An 18,148-nucleotide genomic window follows, 5' to 3' on the forward strand; every position below is an offset into this window, starting at 1 on the left:
TTCTGTAGGCGCAAGCTAATTCAGTCTTTTAAATCTATTCTTAAAACCTATTTTTACAGACTCTCTTTGTTTACTGTTTATATTCTTTGTATTTAATTGCTTATATTTTATGTCGTCTTTTTCTTTTTTTTGTAAATTTTATCTTTAATTACAGCTTTTTCATGATGCTGTCTTATGATTGCTTTTATTGATTAGTAACTGTTATCAGTGTCACTCTAAGCACTTTGTGATCCCTGTCTTTAAAGGTGCTTTGTAAATAAAGTTTTTTATAATCTTGTTCTAAGAGCTGTAAAAAGACTTTCAGTAAGGTGTGACTAAAAGTTGTATTTGTGTAGGAATGATGTCAAACTCCTCTTACTAATCCCTGTTTGTGAAGGTTCCTGTGTAAATTAAGTTATTAAGATGATTCATCTGAGAGCTGTGCAAACCCTTTATCAGGATATCACTCAAAGTTGGATTCACGTAGCAAATATGTTTAACCCTTTTGTGAATAGCATCAAACCTTCAGGAGGTGTGTGAACTGCTTTGTCTCTCCCTTTCAGGAACATTGAGAACACACTTACCAACATCGAGTATGAGGATTTTTTTTTTAGCACATAATTCCTCCAGTGAAGCACCTAACGCTAAGTCAAACATTTACCTTGTAGTAATAAAACTTAATAGAGGAATTGAGTTTTTAAATATTAAACTAGAAAATAAATGGTGATAAGACTTGGTGTGTCCATATAATAAAAAAAATCAATCATTTTGAGAGATTAGGAAATTTAATCCACTGTTATTTGATCTATTCATTGCACTCCTAACTTCAAAGATCTGTTCATTCATTTAAAAAAACATTTCAACCAGTGATGTCCATTTTCAGTTTTATCATGCATAAATGCGCTCTACTGAGTGCCCTTCTAGTTTGTTTGTTTGTTTGTTTGACGTCAGCAGAATTACACAAAAACTACTGGACAGATTATCATGAAACTTGGTGGAAGGATGGGACATGGGTCAAACAAGAATCCATCTGCACACAATCTTTAACAGTTTTGACAATTTCCCGGGACTAACATAACAATATCACCTGATCAGACATATTAAGAGAACTGATATTTATGAGTTTGCGTAATTTGGTTCAGCTCGACTGAATTCAAGGGGACTGTTTGGCCTTGGCGGAGGTATGTGCTCTAATGATCACCATACTAGTGGAAATATAAGTCCACCTAACAATTTCCAGAAACTGACGCAAATGGTATTTGTTCCGTCAAACCTGAACATGAAAACAGTGAGATGCTGTTAAATGATGTGGGACCTTGGACCTTTAATGAAAACGTTGATCCACTACAACAGTCTGTCCCGGTTGTTGACCGCAGGAATTTAATAGTGCTTGAATGTGCAAACCTGTCAAAACCAAAAAGTCTCCAGTACTGTATGTTGACCTGCGAATGTTTGAAAAACCGTAAGATAAATCGACTAAGGGCTTTTGCTTGTGTGTCGGTTATGTTTGAATTGGATCATTTGTCCTATTTTCATTAATTAGTAACTTGTTTGACGTCATATCAAACCAGCGTTATCAATGACCTGCTATTATATTTCAACAATGATCTCCTTCTTTTGTCCACTGCACACAGATATGGGCCTATAAATGATCATGCTCTCGCTCATTAGGCACAATTCCCAGAGAGGTTTTTCAGCATCTACTGGATTTCCACTCACTCTCTCAAGGTGAGTACAAACACTGGCAAAGTAGAGTCATGACTGTTATCTTAACATATGATTTTCATACGTCTCTTTTGTGTTTTTCAGCAAGTTTGTGTCGTGGATGTGGTCCATGATGGAGATGACTGGGGGTTTGCTCTTGTTTCTAATTTTGCAGTTTTTTATAGGGAACACTTCAGGTAAGTCAATCTGACTTTCTGGGGGGGTTAGGGTTAGAGTCTAACTGTCCAAGTCCACAGGGTGAAGGAATAGAAGCTTGGGACTCATAAAAAATGTATCATATAAAAAGATAGCATTAATTGCTTATTACCTCTAACCCTATTACTCGTGCAGGGTGTGAAGAAAGTTGCATTTATTTCTAGCTTTGCAAGAGCATGGCTCAAACAAGAGCATGGATCAAACTGTCTTTGTACTTTTCACAGGGACACTTGTCTCCAGCTGTGATTCATGTCACACTGAATCCATGTGCCAGGAGTCACGGGAAAGAGGTGACACGTTCAGTGGCCCGGTCCTCTCTTGTGTCTGTAAAGATGGCTTCGTAGGTGACGGTCTCACCTGCTACGACACAAAACTCTGCAGTGACTCTTCATGCTGTAGCCAAGGTTATCACTGGTCACAAGACAGCGGCTGTGTGGATACTGACGAGTGCTCCCTCCCAGACCCACCGTGTGCACCGACTCAGGTGTGCCACAACACGCCAGGCTCTTTCATATGTATGGAGCCTTCCTCCACCGCCAGATCTGGGCCCTCTGCCCAATCTATCCAGTTCAATTGTGGAAACACTGTTTGTCCTAAGGGCATGGACTGCATCAGTAATAATGGGGTCGCCCGCTGCACTGACCCCTGTGAGCTCTACACTGAGCTGCACAATGACTGGCGGTCGACAGATAACACAATAAATCTGAACCCACGCTGTGACAGAGATGTTAACTGGCAAGGCTGGTATCGTCTGTTCCTAAATCAAACCAGTGCCCACATTCCTGAGAGGTGTGTTCAGACAAACAGGTGTGGAACACACGCTCCCCTATGGATTACAGAGCCTCATCCCACACAGCCAGGAGTGATTGTTAATCGGACTGTTTGTAGTCACTGGAGCACCAGCTGCTGCTATTTTAGTTCACACACCATCAACGTCAAACTCTGCAAAGGAAACTACTACGTCTATAAACTTGTGAAGCCGAGTTCATGCTCTCTTGCCTACTGTGCAGGTACTGAAACTTTACTCTCTAACAACAAATTACATTTTCCCATTTAATCCATCCATTGTAAGTGTTATAGTCTATTGTCCTTTTGTTTATATATTCAAATGACATTTTATGAACAAAATGTTATTGTTGCACACTGATGTTTTTCATTGTCAACAGAGGTGAACAGAACAGACGTTGTAGTTCCTTTGACCACTCCTGGTCCAGGACAGCAAGGCACCTCTCAAACAGCAGCAGTGCACCACACCACAGATTCATCAACCACACCTGATCCAGGATCTCAGACCTTCACCTCTGCTGCACTCACATCTGGCACTCCTGGAACAACAGCAGTGGACAACAGCACAGGAGTCGAGGGACAGGTCCGCTTGGCTAATGGAGGAAACAGCTCCTGCTCTGGCAGAGTAGAGATCTTCCTCCGTGGACAGTGGGGGACGGTGTGTGATGACCACTGGGACCTGGTTGATGCTCAGGTGGTGTGCAGACAGCTGGGTTGTGGCAGGGTCCTGTCAGCACCACAAAGTGCACGGTTTGGACAGGGCAGTGGACCCATCTGGTTGGACGATGTTGTTTGCTCTGGCAGCGAATCAAAGCTAACCGAGTGCCGGCACCGAGGGATTGGATCTCACGACTGTGGTCACAATGAGGATGCTGGTGTTGTCTGTGAAGGTAAATGCTCTTTTGTACATATAAAGCCAATGAAGTCTCCCCGTCACACAACATAGGATAACACTGTAGAACAGAAATGTGAAATATGTGCTTCACGCTGTTATCAATTGAGTTTTGATAGAAATCCTATTGAACTCTCTCTTTCATCTGTGTCTCTAATCAACAGTATTTTGTTGCATGTGTTTCTCGTAGCTGCTTCACCAGTGAGGCTGGTCAACTCTGACAACCGCTGCTCTGGCAGAGTGGAGATCTACCATGCTGGACAGTGGGGGACAGTGTGTGACGATTCCTGGGACCTGAACGATGCCAATGTGGTGTGCAGACAGCTGGGCTGTGGCAGGGCTCGTTCAGCAATGCAAAATGCTACTTTTGGACCGGGCAGTGGACCCATCTGGTTGGACGACGTCATTTGTTCAGGAAGGGAACCATCGATAACAGACTGCAGACATCCAGGGTTCGGGGTCCACAACTGTAGACACAATGAAGATGCCAGCATCATCTGTGACAGTAAATGTTTATATATAATTGAAGTTGGGTTCAGTTGTTATTGCTCACATTTAACTGGAAAATTGCCTCATTGATATGTTTCAACATATATTGTTATTTTGTGGCACAATACATCAAATGTGCAGTAAATGTTTATGTCAAGAAAGTGAAATAGAGTTTTGGGCGTCAGGATAACATCATCATTTATATCTTTAACTGGAGTGACACTCAGTAGAGCACAAACTGTACCTATCCTTACAGTCAATCCCACACATATTTGTCTAATTCTAATGGTTGAAATATAAAAGAAAAAAAGGAAGAGTTCTTCAAGGCCCACGCCCCAGCTCTCCACCAGGTTAGGTTGAAATCAGTTCAGTAGTTTTTTTAATAATCCTGCTGACGAATGCACCAACAAACTAGAACAATACTCAGTGGCGCACGTACCACCACCAAGGACCGACAGTCTCCTTACATTAATTGGGGCTGCGTCAAATTTCACACGTTCATAGATATCAGTTCCCTTAATGTGCCAGATTGGATTTCGTCAAGGTCAATGAATTTTTTCCTGGGTAAATGGTAAAAATGTTGAAAAACACCGTATTTTGCAAAGTTAAAGAAAGTGAGAAAAATAATCGTTGATATGACCCCTGTTCTGAATCTGCTCCAAATACAAGTATTTCTTCCTTGACCCATATCACATTCTTCCACCAAGTTTTGTGGAAATCTGTTCAGTATTTTGGTCATAATCTTGCTTACAAGCAAACATATAAACAGGTGTGAACACATAACCTCCTAGTCAGAGAAATTAAAAAGATGTTTTCCTTATTAATATTTATGCAGGTGGAAACTGTTTTGGTTTTGTGGGTTCACATATATTTTTCTTTCAGTTCAACCAGGACCAAACTCCACAGTTTCACCAACCACAGCTGATCCAGGATCTCAGACCTTCACCTCTGCTTCGCTCACATCTGGCACCCCTGGAACAACAGCAATGGACAACAGCACAGGAGACGAAGGACAGGTCCGCTTGGCTAATGGAGGAAACAGCTCCTGCTCTGGCAGAGTAGAGATCTTCCTCCGTGGACAGTGGGGGACGGTGTGTGATGACCACTGGGACCTGGTTGATGCTCAGGTGGTGTGCAGACAGCTGGGTTGTGGCAGGGTCCTGTCAGCACCACAAAGTGCACGGTTTGGACAGGGCAGTGGACCCATCTGGTTGGACGATGTTGTTTGCTCTGGCAGCGAATCAAAGCTGACTGAGTGCCGGCACCGAGGGATTGGATCTCACGACTGTGGTCACAATGAGGATGCTGGTGTTGTCTGTGAAGGTAAATGCTCTTTTGTACATATAAAGCCAATGAAGTCTCCCCGTCACACAACATAGGATAACACTGTAGAACAGAAATGTGAAATATGTGCTTCACGCTGTTATCAATGGAGTTTTGATAGAAATCCTATCGAAGTCTCTCTTTCATCTGTGTCTCTAATCAACAGTATTTTGTTGCATGTGTTTCTCGTAGCTGCTTCACCAGTGAGGCTGGTAAACTCTGACAACCGCTGCTCTGGCAGAGTGGAGATCTACCATGCTGGACAGTGGGGGACAGTGTGTGACGATTCCTGGGACCTGAACGATGCCAATGTGGTGTGCAGACAGCTGGGCTGTGGCAGGGCTCGTTCAGCACTGCCAAATGCTGCTTTTGGACCGGGCAGTGGACCCATCTGGTTGGACGACGTCATTTGTTCAGGAAGGGAACCATCGATAACAGACTGCAGACATCCAGGGTTCGGGGTCCACAACTGTGGACATAGTGAAGATGCCAGCATCATCTGTGACAGTAAATGTTTATATATAATTGAAGTTGGGTTCAGTTGTTATTGCTCACATTTAACTCGAAAATTGCCTCATTGACACGTTTCAACATGTATCGTTATTTTGTGGCACAATACGTCAAATGTGCAGTAAATGTTTATGTCAAGAAAGTGAAATAGAGTTTTGGGCGTCAGGATAACATCATCATTTATATCTTTAACTCGAGTGACACTCAGTAGAGCACAAAGTTTACCTATCCTTACAGTCAATCCCACACATATCTGTCTAATTCTAATGGTTGAAATATAAAAGAAAAAAAGGAAGAGTTCTTCAAGGCCCACGCCCCAGCTCTCCACCAGGTTAGGTTGAAATCAGTTCAGTAGTTTTTTTAATAATCCTGCTGACGAATGCACCAACAAACTAGAACATCACTCAGTGGCGCACATACCACCACCAAGGACCGACAGTCTCCTTACATTAATTGGGGCTGCGTCAAATTTCACAACTTCATAGAAATCAGTTCCCTTAATGTTTCAGATTGGATTTCATCAAGGTCAATGAATTGTTTCCTGGGTAAATGGTCAAAATGTTGAAAAACGCCCTTCTCGCAAAGTTAAAGAAAGTGAGAAAAAAAATCGTTGATATGACCCCTGTTCTGAATATGCCCCAAATACAAGTGGTTCTTCCCTGACCCATATCACATCTTCCACCAGGTTTTGTGGAAATCTGTTCAGCATTTTTGGCATAAGCTTGCTTACAAGCAAACATATAGACAGTTGTTAACACATAACCTCCTGGTCAGAGAAATTAAAAAGATGTTTTTTTTATTAATATTTATGCAGGTGGAAGCTGTTTTGGTCTTGTGGGTTCACATATATTTTTCTTTCAGTTCAACCAGGACCAAACTCCACAGTTTCACCAACCACAGCTGATCCAGGATCTCAGACCTTCACCTCTGCTTCGCTCACATCTGGCACCCCTGGAACAACAGCAATGGACAACAGCACAGGAATCGAGGGACAGGTCCGCCTGGCTAATGGAGGAAACAGCTCCTGCTCTGGCAGAGTAGAGATATTCCTCCGTGGACAGTGGGGGACGGTATGTGATGACCACTGGGACCTGGTTGATGCTCAGGTGGTGTGCAGACAGCTGGGTTGTGGCAGGGTCCTGTCAGCACCACAAAGTGCACGGTTTGGACAGGGCAGTGGACCCATCTGGTTGGACGATGTTGTTTGCTCTGGCAGCGAATCAAAGCTAACCGAGTGCCGGCACCGAGGGATTGGATCTCACGACTGTGGTCACAATGAGGATGCTGGTGTTGTCTGTGAAGGTAAATGCTCTTTTGTACATATACAGCCAATGAAGTCTCCCCGTCACACAACATAGGATAACACTGTAGAACAGAAATGTGAAATATGTGCTTCACGCTGTTATCAATGGAGTTTTGATAGAAATCCTATCGAAGTCTCTCTTTCATCTGTGTCTCTAATCAACAGTATTTTGTTGCATGTGTTTCTCGTAGCTGCTTCACCAGTGAGGCTGGTAAACTCTGACAACCGCTGCTCTGGCAGAGTGGAGATCTACCATGCTGGACAGTGGGGGACAGTGTGTGACGATTCCTGGGACCTGAACGATGCCAATGTGGTGTGCAGACAGCTGGGCTGTGGCAGGGCTCGTTCAGCAATGCAAAATGCTACTTTTGGACAGGGCAGTGGACCCATCTGGTTGGACGACGTCATTTGTTCAGGAAGGGAACCATCGATAACAGACTGCAGACATCCAGGGTTCGGGGTCCACAACTGTGGACATAGTGAAGATGCCAGCATCATCTGTGACAGTAAATGTTTATATATAATTGAAGTTGGGTTCAGTTGTTATTGCTCACATTTAACTCGAAAATTGCCTCATTGATACGTTTCAACATATATCGTTATTTTGTGGCACAATACGTCAAATGTGCAGTAAATGTTTATGTCAAGAAAGTGAAATAGAGTTTTGGGCGTCAGGATAACATCATCATTTATATCTTTAACTCGAGTGACACTCAGTAGAGCACAAACTTTACCTATCCTTACAGTCAATCCCACACATATCTGTTTAATTCTAATGGTTGAAATATAAAAGAAAAAAAGGAAGAGTTCTTCAAGGCCCACGCCCCAGCTCTCCACCAGGTTAGGTTGAAATCAGTTCAGTAGTTTTTTTAATAATCCTGCTGACGAATGCACCAACAAACTAGAACATCACTCAGTGGCGCACGTACCACCACCAAGGACCGACAGTCTCCTTACATTAATTGGGGCTGCGTCAAATTTCACAACTTCATAGATATCAGTTCCCTTAATGTTTCAGATTGGATTTCATCAAGGTCAATGAATTGTTTCCTGGGTAAATGGTCAAAATGTTGAAAAACGCCCTTCTCGCAAAGTTAAAGAAAGTGAGAAAAAAAATCGTTGATGTGACCCCTGTTCTGAATATGCCCCAAATACAAGTGGTTCTTCCCTGACCCATATCACATCTTCCACCAGGTTTTGTGGATATCTGTTCAGTATTTTTGGCATAAGCTTGCTTACAAGCAAACATATAGACAGTTGTGAACACATAACCTCCTGGTCAGAGAAATTAAAAAGATGTTTTCTTTATTAATATTTATGCAGGTGGAAGCTGTTTTGGTCTTGTGGGTTCACATATATTTTTCTTTCAGTTCAACCAGGACCAAACTCCACAGTTTCACCAACCACAGCTGATCCAGGATCTCAGACCTTCACCTCTGCTTCGCTCACATCTGGCACCCCTGGAACAACAGCAATGGACAACAGCACAGGAATCGAGGGACAGGTCCGCCTGGCTAATGGAGGAAACAGCTCCTGCTCTGGCAGAGTAGAGATATTCCTCCGTGGACAGTGGGGGACGGTATGTGATGACCACTGGGACCTGGTTGATGCTCAGGTGGTTTGCAGACAGCTGGGTTGTGGCAGGGTCCTGTCAGCACCACAAAGTGCACGGTTTGGACAGGGCAGTGGACCCATCTGGTTGGACGATGTTGTTTGCTCCGGCAGCGAATCAAAGTTGACCGAGTGTCGGCACCCAGGGATTGGATCTCACAACTGTCAACACAGTGAGGATGCTGGTGTCGTCTGTGAAGGTAAATGCTCTTTTGTACATATAAAAAAGCCAATGAAGTCTCCCTGTCAGACAACAAAGGATAACACTATAGAACAGCAATATGGAATATGTGCTTCACGCTGATATCAATGGAGTTTTTATAGTAATCCTATCAAAGTCTCTCTTTCATCTGTGTCTCTAATCAACAGTATTTTGTTGTTTTTGTTTCTCGTAGCTGCTTCACCAGTGAGGCTGGTAAACTCTGACAACCGCTGCTCTGGCAGAGTGGAGATCTACCATGCTGGACAGTGGGGGACAGTGTGTGACGATTCCTGGGACCTGAACGATGCCAATGTGGTGTGCAGACAGCTGGGCTGTGGCAGGGCTCGTTCAGCACTGCAAAATGCTACTTTTGGACCGGGTAGTGGACCCATCTGGTTGGACAACGTCATTTGTTCAGGAAGGGAACCATCGATAACAGACTGCAGACATCCAGGGTTCGGGGTCCACAACTGTAGACACAATGAAGATGCGAGTGTTGTCTGTGAATGTAGGTTTACTTCTTATATTTACCTGTTATTAAATAGATAGATAGATAGATTACTTTATTCATCCCCGAAGGGAAATTAAGTCGTCATAGCAGCCGGTACATTTGAATACAATAAAATACAATACAATAGAATAAAATATAAAATATAAAATATAAAATATAAAATATAAAATATAAAATATAAAATATAAAATATAAAATATAAAATATAAAACATAAAATATTGCGGTAGAAAGAATAAAAACAGAAACACAAGATAAATGGGTAGATAAGGTGCAGTTGCAGATGATGGTAATAGTACTGATGATATGATGGTAATGTTATTGTTAGACAGTATATAAAAAATAGTACAGTATATATAGTATATAATATATATTTATATATTAAAGTAATAATACCAATATAATAGCAGTATATAGTAATAATAGCAGCAACAGTATATATAACAATAATAATAGTAAAATAGTAAAATATAATAATAATAACAACATGTACACATGTATAAATATGTGTATATAGACTTATATATACAAAGAATATATAAAGAGTATGATATAATATATGATATATAGTACGGGTATAAATATAAGTATTTGGCGATACAATAGATAACATAATATACTATGAGTGTAAGAATATGTAGACTGAGTGTGCAAAAGACAATATTATTGTATAAAGTGATGAATTGAGACAGGTATGTTTAGTTCTGTTCTCTGACAGAGGTAGATGCGTTGTACAGTCTTATTGCGGTTGGGAGGAACGATTTCCTGTATCGTTCCTTAGAGCTGCGTTGTTGAATGAGTCTGAAGCTGCTCCTTAGCTTGTCCAGTGTTTTGTGGAGGGGGTGAGAGGGATTGTCCATGATTGCCAGCAGTTTTGCCAGCATCCTGTCCTCCACCACCTCCTCCAGGGTGACAAGCTTAGAGCCAACCACAGACTCTGCCTTCCTAATCAGTTTTTTCAGTTTGTTGGCGTCCTTAGCCTTGATGCCCGGACCCCAGGACACCACAGCAAAGAAGATGGTGCTCGCCACAACAGACTTATAGAACATCTGCAGCATCTTGTTGCAGACATTGAAGGACCTGACCCTCCTCAGAAAATAAAGCCGGCTCAGGCCCTTCTTGTAGACGGCCTCTGTGTTGGTGGACCAGTCCAGTTTATTGTCCAGTGTGACACCCAGGTACTTGTATGCAGGGACCACCTCCACAGCCGTCCCACCGATGCAGACAGGAGAGGGCAGGGGCTTGTTCCTCCTGAAATCCACCACCATCTCCCTCGTCTTCGCCACGTTGAGCTGCATGCGGTTCTCCCCACACCACTTCACAAAGCGGTCAACCAGGTCCCTGTGCTCAGCCTCCCCTCCGCCCTCAACACAACCCACAATGGCCGTGTCATCAGAGAACTTCTGCAGATGACACGTCTCTGTGCAGTGCTTAAAGTCAGCAGTGTATGTGGTGGAGAGGAAGGGGAACAGCACAGTTCCCTGGGGGGCCCCGATGTTACTGATCAGACGATCAGACACACAGTTCTGTAATCTCACAAACTGCGGTCTGCCCGTCAGATAGTCATCGACCCAAGTGATGAAGGGAGCACTCACCTGAGTGCCCTCCAGTTTGGCCTTCAGCAGTCTGGGCTGGATGGTGTTGAAGGCGCTGGAGAAGTCGAAAAACATGATCCGGACTGAGGTGTTGGGTCTGTCCAGGGAGGAGTAAAGGCCTCAGTATGCTTCTCCGAGTCCGTTGCGGACTGACGGACGGACGGAGCGGACGGACCCTTTTTGATTTATAGTTCTACGAGCCTTTTTGTTGTGAAAGCAATTCACCGCCAGAACAGTAGATGGCGCAACGGAAGTCGAGCTTAGAGAAGCCTACCTCATGAGGTATATAGAAGAAGTCCACGCTGGTTTATTTACGTCCTCCCGGCTCCTCACACACAGTGAACGATGGCAACTAACAGAAAAAGGATGTTGATGACGCGACAGTTTTTGCTGAATAAAGTGACACCCAGTGGGTCATAATGCTTATGTTATCGTGTCTTAACGCAGCAGTTCCCCGGTCTTGTTTCCAAACTGCGTTGCTAATTCAACAGCTGCAACAGCTTGAAGCTACACGGAGGCAGCTAGCTTCCCCCCAGCTTCCACACACAGTCAGAAGGGACTCCCGATACTAACTACTACCAAGTGTTTGCTTCTAACCTGACGGTGTTTGAAAAACAGTGTCATGACAGCCGTGGGATTAAAGTCAGCGGGTTTTTGCGCTGTTCCCACCGCAGTTAGCATGGTGGCTAGCCCGCTAGCCCCGTTATGAAAGTTCGTTATAACCGTATGTGACCGTACACACATGCCGTAAGTGCTCTAACCAGCCACCGTCAGCCGGACAACGCCGCTGGCTTAACACACTTGTCACATTAATCATAGAGTTGTAGTTGTGATTTTGGTTTATTGTGATGTAGGGAATGGAACAGGAAGTTTCCATTCCGAAATGCTGGCGTTAGCGGACCAATCACAGCCAAGGGCTATCCGTGGGCTCTCCGCCATTTCGACGTGTAGTTAGAAAAATGAGAGCTGCACGAAAAGCTCTCCGAGGAGCCGCGGAGAGGCACGGAGAGGGCGTTCCACGTTGGAGAAGGCGCTCCTATCTGTCCATGTCCGTCAAAACGGATAAGCATACATTGGCCTTAAGCCTTCTGCAGCATGTAGATGATTGCATCATCAACCCCAACATGGGGCTGATATGCAAACTGCAGGGGGTCTTGTGATGGGCACACCAGCGGTCTGAGGTGGGCCAGGACCAGTCTTTCCATGACCTTCATGATGTGAGAGGTCAGTGCCACCGGCCTGTAGTCCTCCAGTGCAGCAGGACGTCCTTTTTTGGGCACTGGGACCAGGCAGGATATTTTCTGGAGCACTGGCACTCTCTGAAGGTGTAGGCTCAGGTTGAAAAGGTGCTGGAGAACTCCACAGAGCTGGCTGGAACATGCCTTCAGCACACGAGGGCTGATGCGGTCCGGCCCCGCAGCTTTCCTCGGTTTGAGCCTCTCCAGCTCTCTCCTCACCTGGCTGTGATGTGGAGTCCAGACTGGGGGGTGGGGGATGTCAGTGGTGGGTTTGAGGGTGGTGCAGAGATGTGTGTGTAGCAGGAGGTGGTGGAGGGCTGTGGGGGATGTGAGGATGTCCTAGGGATGGGAGGTGTGAAAAGGTCTGTGGTAAAGGCCAGCGGGGGGGTGGGGGTAGATGGTGACGGGGGTGGGGGGCAGGGGGTGATGGGGGGTTGTTGCTCAGAGATGCAGTAGAGGCAGTCGTAGAGTCAGTGGAGGGTCCGCTGGGGGTGGGGGGGGTTGGAGTTGAACCTATTGAAGAACGTGTTCAGCTCATTCGCACGTCGTTCATCCCCAGCTGCTCCCCATCTCTCCTCTTGAAACCAGTGATCTCCTTCATACCACTCCAGACGTCCCTGGTGTTGTTTTCCTCCAGTTTGTGCTCCAGTTTTCTTCTGAAGTTGTCCTTGCTCTCCCTGATGCTGCGCTTGAGCTCCCTTTGAACCCGTTTGAGTTCTGCTCTGTCCCGTGATCTAAAGGCCCTCTTCTTCTCGTTGAGAAGGGCCTTCAGGTCGCTTGTAACCCACGGCTTGTTATTTGGGTAACAGCGGACCTCTTTAGTGGGGATGGTGTTATCGATGCAGAACCCAATGTACTCAGAGACACAGTCAGTCAGGCCATCAATGTCCTCACCATGTGGCTCATACAGAGCATCCCAGTCTGTGGCCTCCAGCGCCCCACGCAGTGTTTCCATGGCCTCATGAGACCATTTCCTCACTGTCTTCACTGTGACTGCTGCTGAATCACAGGCTTGTATGACGGTGTGAGCAGGACTAGGTTGTGGTCTGACCTGCCCAGTGGTGGCAGGGCAGTGGATCTGTATGCATCCTTAACATTTGCATACAGCAGGTCCAAAGTCTTATTTTCACGGGTGGCACATTTGACAAACTGGAAGAAGGTTGGGAGTGTGGATGAGAGGGAAGCATGATTAAAGTCACCTGTGATGATGATGAAGGCCCCGGGGTGTTGTGTCTGTAATCCTGCAGTCACAGTGTGGATGACGTCACACGCTGCTTCTGCGTTCCCAGATGGAGGAATGTAAACATTGATGGCGAAACACTGGTAAACTCCCTCAGCAAATAATATGGACGAAGTCCGACGGCGATGAGCTCGATGTCCGGGCTGCAGACACGCTGTTTAACGGTGACGTGCCCGGGGTGACACCACCTGTTGTTCACGAGCCCGGCGAGTCCCCCTCCTTTCTTCTTGCCGGTCGCGATGGTGTCTCTGTCGGCTCGAACCGTCTGGAAGCCGGGAATGGTGACGTTGGAGTCCAGTATCTGCTCGTGCAGCCACGTTTCCGTGAGACACACAATACTGGACTCCCTGTACTCCCTCTGTGTCCTGATGAGCACTTCCAGTTCGTCCACTTTTTTGCCAGCGACCTCACGTTTCCAGTGATGACTGCAGGGATGAAGGGCTTAAACTTCCTCTTCTCCATCCTCCGTTTAAGCCACGCTCTGCAGCCCTTTAGTTCCTGCGGGATGGTGGGTCTCTGTCCGGCCAAGAGGGTAGTGTGCCTCAGGGCGATCAGCTGGTCGCGGGTGTAAACAATGCCGGCGTGTGTTGCAGGCATTCTCCCAGTGATCCGAAGAGACCGAAGTGCGGTTAAAAGTTATAATGTATTATAAAGTTATATGTATTATAATATTGCTAATAACACAGAGTGACATGTTATTTGAAGTTATCATATTGGTCTCATCTGGTATTTACCATCTCATCTTCTTTTGTGCACACATTTACTGACTTTTAAAAACTTTTTCTGTAGTCCAACGCCCTCCACTCCAGCCTCCTCAGCTCATCTGTGGACGTGATAAAATGCAAATGGGGCTAAATAGGGCTTCCACAACTTCCATGGGTTTGAACCCACTCTCCGGAAATCTGGCAGTTCGAAACTGTTCCTGGGTCAGAATGCATAATGATGTAGTTTGGTACGAGGTGGACGCTCAGGCAGGTGCCTGTGGAAACACACTGAGGGTAAATACTTTGTTCATTTTCAAGTTATGTCCATTTATTTATTATTACGATAATTAAGACTTAGCTATTGGTTCCAAAATGTACTCCTCTGCAGGGAGATCAGATTAGCACGAATTGGCAGCGACAATATCTTAAACCCAGATCTTCTGCCTGTATGACAAAACCATTCAATCTGTAATAGAGCTTCAAGTGATTTATTGAACCACTCTCTGTCTTTTAGACCAACCGTACACACGCCATTTACTCCAACGTTTTATTCCTCTACCGAGGAAATGTGTCCTTCTCACGACCTGTGAGTCTTCCCTTCTCCTGTGCGTATCCCCTCGACACAGACACCAGCATGAATGTGGCAGTCAGACCAGTGCTGCCGTAAGTACCTTTTTATTGAATACGACAATCACTCACTTTTTACAGTTGTAAAATAGACAAGACGAACCTGGTGAAAATTGGTCTAGTCTATGTTACTTTTAACCAATCATGTCAGCGTAAGCATGCACTGCTGTTTGCCACAGTGGCTTTATACCTCCAGGACACATCAATATCACCTGTGTATTTTTAGGTCATCATAATTACAAGGCTGATATTTTTGACAGGACTGCAGTTGGCCTCTCAGGCTTAGGTAGCAAAGCTCGAGCCTCCATGTCTCTGTTCCACACCTCCAACTTCACTCAGCCTTATCCATCTGGCTTGATCACACTCCCTGTGGGCTCACCTCTGCATGTGGGCGTCTCTGTATTAGTCAGAGACCCAAGCTTTGTAGTTGTCCTGGAGAACTGCTACGCCTCTGACTCATCAAACTCCAATGATACCGCACGATACTTTTTCATCCAGAACAAGTAAGTGTCCCTCTTCATCATTATGCTTTGTGGTTTAAAATGGAAATGGGGGGAAAAGACTGTGTATGATGTGATGTATAATGGCCCTCATGACATGCTCCATCCTCACTGCCAGGTGCCCCACTGACCGACAGCAAGTGGAAGTGATCGAGAGCGGCTCATCCCGACAGGCTCGTTTCTCCGCCGTGTTTTTCCTGATCCACGGTGAATACAGTGACATGTACCTCCACTGCAGCCTCAGCCTGTGTGACCAGGGGAGCTCCCGCTGTGCCCCAGTACGTCACAGGTTTCACATTATCAATATAATTATCGATCAATAGTCACGGCAGCTTTACACTGGTTTTGATTGGATCTGTTATTTCCCCTCCTTTTCATAGTCTTGCAGAAGAAGGACATCTCGCTCTGTTTCCAGCTCTGCTCCTCTGAAGCCCCTCACCATTGGACCAATCACTTGTGAGTATGATTAACTATGTGCTCTCAGGATTGATGTGTCAACACAATGATCAATACAGAATAATTCACCATTATTTTCCTCTTTCTTCTTTATCCTCAGGGTCCAAGTCCACTGAGTGAGCTGGAAACATATCGTAACAAAACTAACTCATTTCATAGTGTGATATTATTTGTTTTTGAATTTCTTCATAAATCGATTATAAAAAACACATGTTACATTGCATAATTGAATCGTAACACATAGTGGTTTTCCTAATTTGTATTAGCTGTGTAATGAGGTGTAAAAATGGTTGAAGAAAATAAAAATCAAGTTCAGAGTACTTTTCTTCTTCTCTGTGTTTATTTTCATATATATTTTTTATATAGCACAATATAAATATACACCCATACATACTGAGGCAGGCAATAACAGTGGTAAAAGGGAATGTGCAAAAGCAAGTGTGCATATAGTCTGTTGTGCAAAGACACAATGTCAGTAGAGCAAGTTGTCCTTTTTTTATGTGGGGAGGGGAAGACAGTGGCAGTGTTAGGATGTGTTAATCAGTTTAATGGCCTGAGGGTAAAATCTGTCTTTGAGTCTTGGAATCCTGCATTTCAGACTGGTGTGAGGAGGTGATGCTGAGTGGGGTCTTTGGTTGTGTTGCTGGCTCTTCTGAAGACTGTCTGCTGGTAGATGTACTGCAGAGATGAAGGCCTGATCCTGTGATGTGTGAATAAATGTGATACAACCTTTTCTGCTCATAACATAAGTAAATCCAGATGACAGGATGGATATAAGTGATCCTGATGTGGTGATCTCCCAACCAAATATCGAGGTTTCATTCACCCCAGTCTTCCTTTGTTCTATTCTGGTGGTATGAGTGCCTCAGATATGACCACTAGAGTATGACCTCTTTTTCCTGGGTTTGCTTTATAGACATGCACAAGCAGAAGAAGATTCTCAGCTCAGATGCATTCATAACTTCACAGAAATCTCCGGAGCGTTCAGGTGAGGGGTCGGTGCAGCAGGCGGAGGCATGACCTGATGTATTCATTTCATTGCGGTGATCAAGTGTTTTTGTGAACAACACATCAACATAGGTATTGGCCCTTTTGATGTCTTTGTTGCCACTTCTACTTGTATAGCGCTGCTTTTTCATCGAGATATATTTGTTTTGTTTTTTGTTTTAATTTAGTCATCTTTTGCATGTTAGAAACATCATCAACAACTCGCTCGTGGTGAATCCTGTGGAGGATCTGTTTTCTCACATTTTCTCATTGAGACTTTCTACAGGAGATCTGAGAGCAGTTTAACAACACACTGATTTATGGAAGAGTTCATCCTGAATTCACCCTCAGATTTAACATTTTTATTTAAAGGTTTAGTGAGTACAATTAAAAGAGATTCATTGGCATTGTTTTTATGATAACTGAAAGCAGCCACAGGTTCTCTCTCATGATGGGAGGGGAGGGTGAGAACCTCACCACTAGATGTCTCTAAATTGTAAATACTAAACCTTTAACATGCTCCTGAGCTGGTGTGGGCTAAAATAAAAAAGTTGCAGGCTGCTCTGGTTGAAGGTCACAGTTTAGCTTCCTGCTCTTATCTCTATGAAGAACATGATGATGGCCAATGTGTGCAGGGGCGCGGCTTTTAGGTCCACTTTTTGATTGACAGGCTTAGAGCCCAATAGCATGGATTGCTGGCAGAGAGGGGGCGCGGCGCAGCATGACCATCGTTTCTCAGTCGGGTCCATGGTCCAGTCTTTGGAGCAGTCCGAGTTCATTTCTGCTCGGTTCACAAGAAACAGCTCGTAACTCTTCTGCAGCGAAGGCTCGTCAGTGGTGTAAGAGTTAAACTTGTTAATGTCAATTATGTCAAAGGAAAGAAAAAGTTATGCAGTGGATGTAAACCAGTCCTGCGCCACCGCTGGGTGCAAATTGAATGCCAAAAAAACAAAGTGGCTCACAAAGTCTGTGAGCCAGAAGCAACGGTTCTGTGGTTCAGTGGGGGCATTACTGTACTGAACATGTGTAGACACGCAAACACACACACACACACACACACACACACACACACTTGTTTGCGCAGCTATCTTTGCTAGGACTTTCCACGGACCTCTAAAATGAAGTTATGCCTCTTTTTGACCGGGATTTCGGTCCCTATGAGGTTGACTGGTGCTTATACCGGGAAAAGTCCTGAAGAGCTCACAGAAATATTTTTTGGGGAACTTCCATTTACTTACAATCTTTGTAGAAAGCCGACCCAAAACTGATAGCTAAC

At 44.6% G+C, this 18,148-nt stretch overlaps 1 protein-coding gene across 1 annotated transcript; it reads left to right on the plus strand.

The window, feature by feature from the left end:
* The first annotated feature begins 1,654 nt into the window (after window positions 1–1,654).
* On the plus strand, window positions 1,655–16,205 carry LOC133954456 (deleted in malignant brain tumors 1 protein-like). The gene is made up of 17 exons (XM_062388890.1): window positions 1,655–1,707; window positions 1,789–1,880; window positions 2,124–2,909; window positions 3,066–3,575; window positions 3,768–4,082; window positions 4,949–5,389; window positions 5,582–5,896; window positions 6,761–7,201; window positions 7,394–7,708; window positions 8,573–9,013; window positions 9,209–9,523; window positions 14,388–14,596; window positions 14,817–14,965; window positions 15,190–15,432; window positions 15,548–15,707; window positions 15,810–15,885; window positions 15,986–16,205. The coding sequence occupies exons 2-17, from the start codon at window positions 1,805–1,807 to the stop codon at window positions 16,003–16,005; spliced, it is 4,812 nt and encodes a 1,603-aa protein (XP_062244874.1). The 5' UTR covers window positions 1,655–1,707; window positions 1,789–1,804; the 3' UTR covers window positions 16,006–16,205.
* Window positions 16,206–18,148: the final 1,943 nt, after the last annotated feature.

Source organism: Platichthys flesus, chromosome 5 (assembly GCF_949316205.1).
Source record: "Platichthys flesus chromosome 5, fPlaFle2.1, whole genome shotgun sequence".
NCBI lineage: Eukaryota > Metazoa > Chordata > Actinopteri > Pleuronectiformes > Pleuronectidae > Platichthys > Platichthys flesus.

Bases quoted from the DNA above. Each gene is read 5' to 3' on its own strand.
- LOC133954456 (XM_062388890.1), top strand. From the start codon at position 1,805: ATGTGGTCCATGATGGAGATGACTGGGGGTTTGCTCTTGTTTCTAATT. The intron at 5,897-6,760 runs GTAAATGTTTAT...TTTTTCTTTCAG, and splicing joins TGCCAGCATCATCTGTGACA to TTCAACCAGGACCAAACTCC. The intron at 7,709-8,572 runs GTAAATGTTTAT...TTTTTCTTTCAG, and splicing joins TGCCAGCATCATCTGTGACA to TTCAACCAGGACCAAACTCC.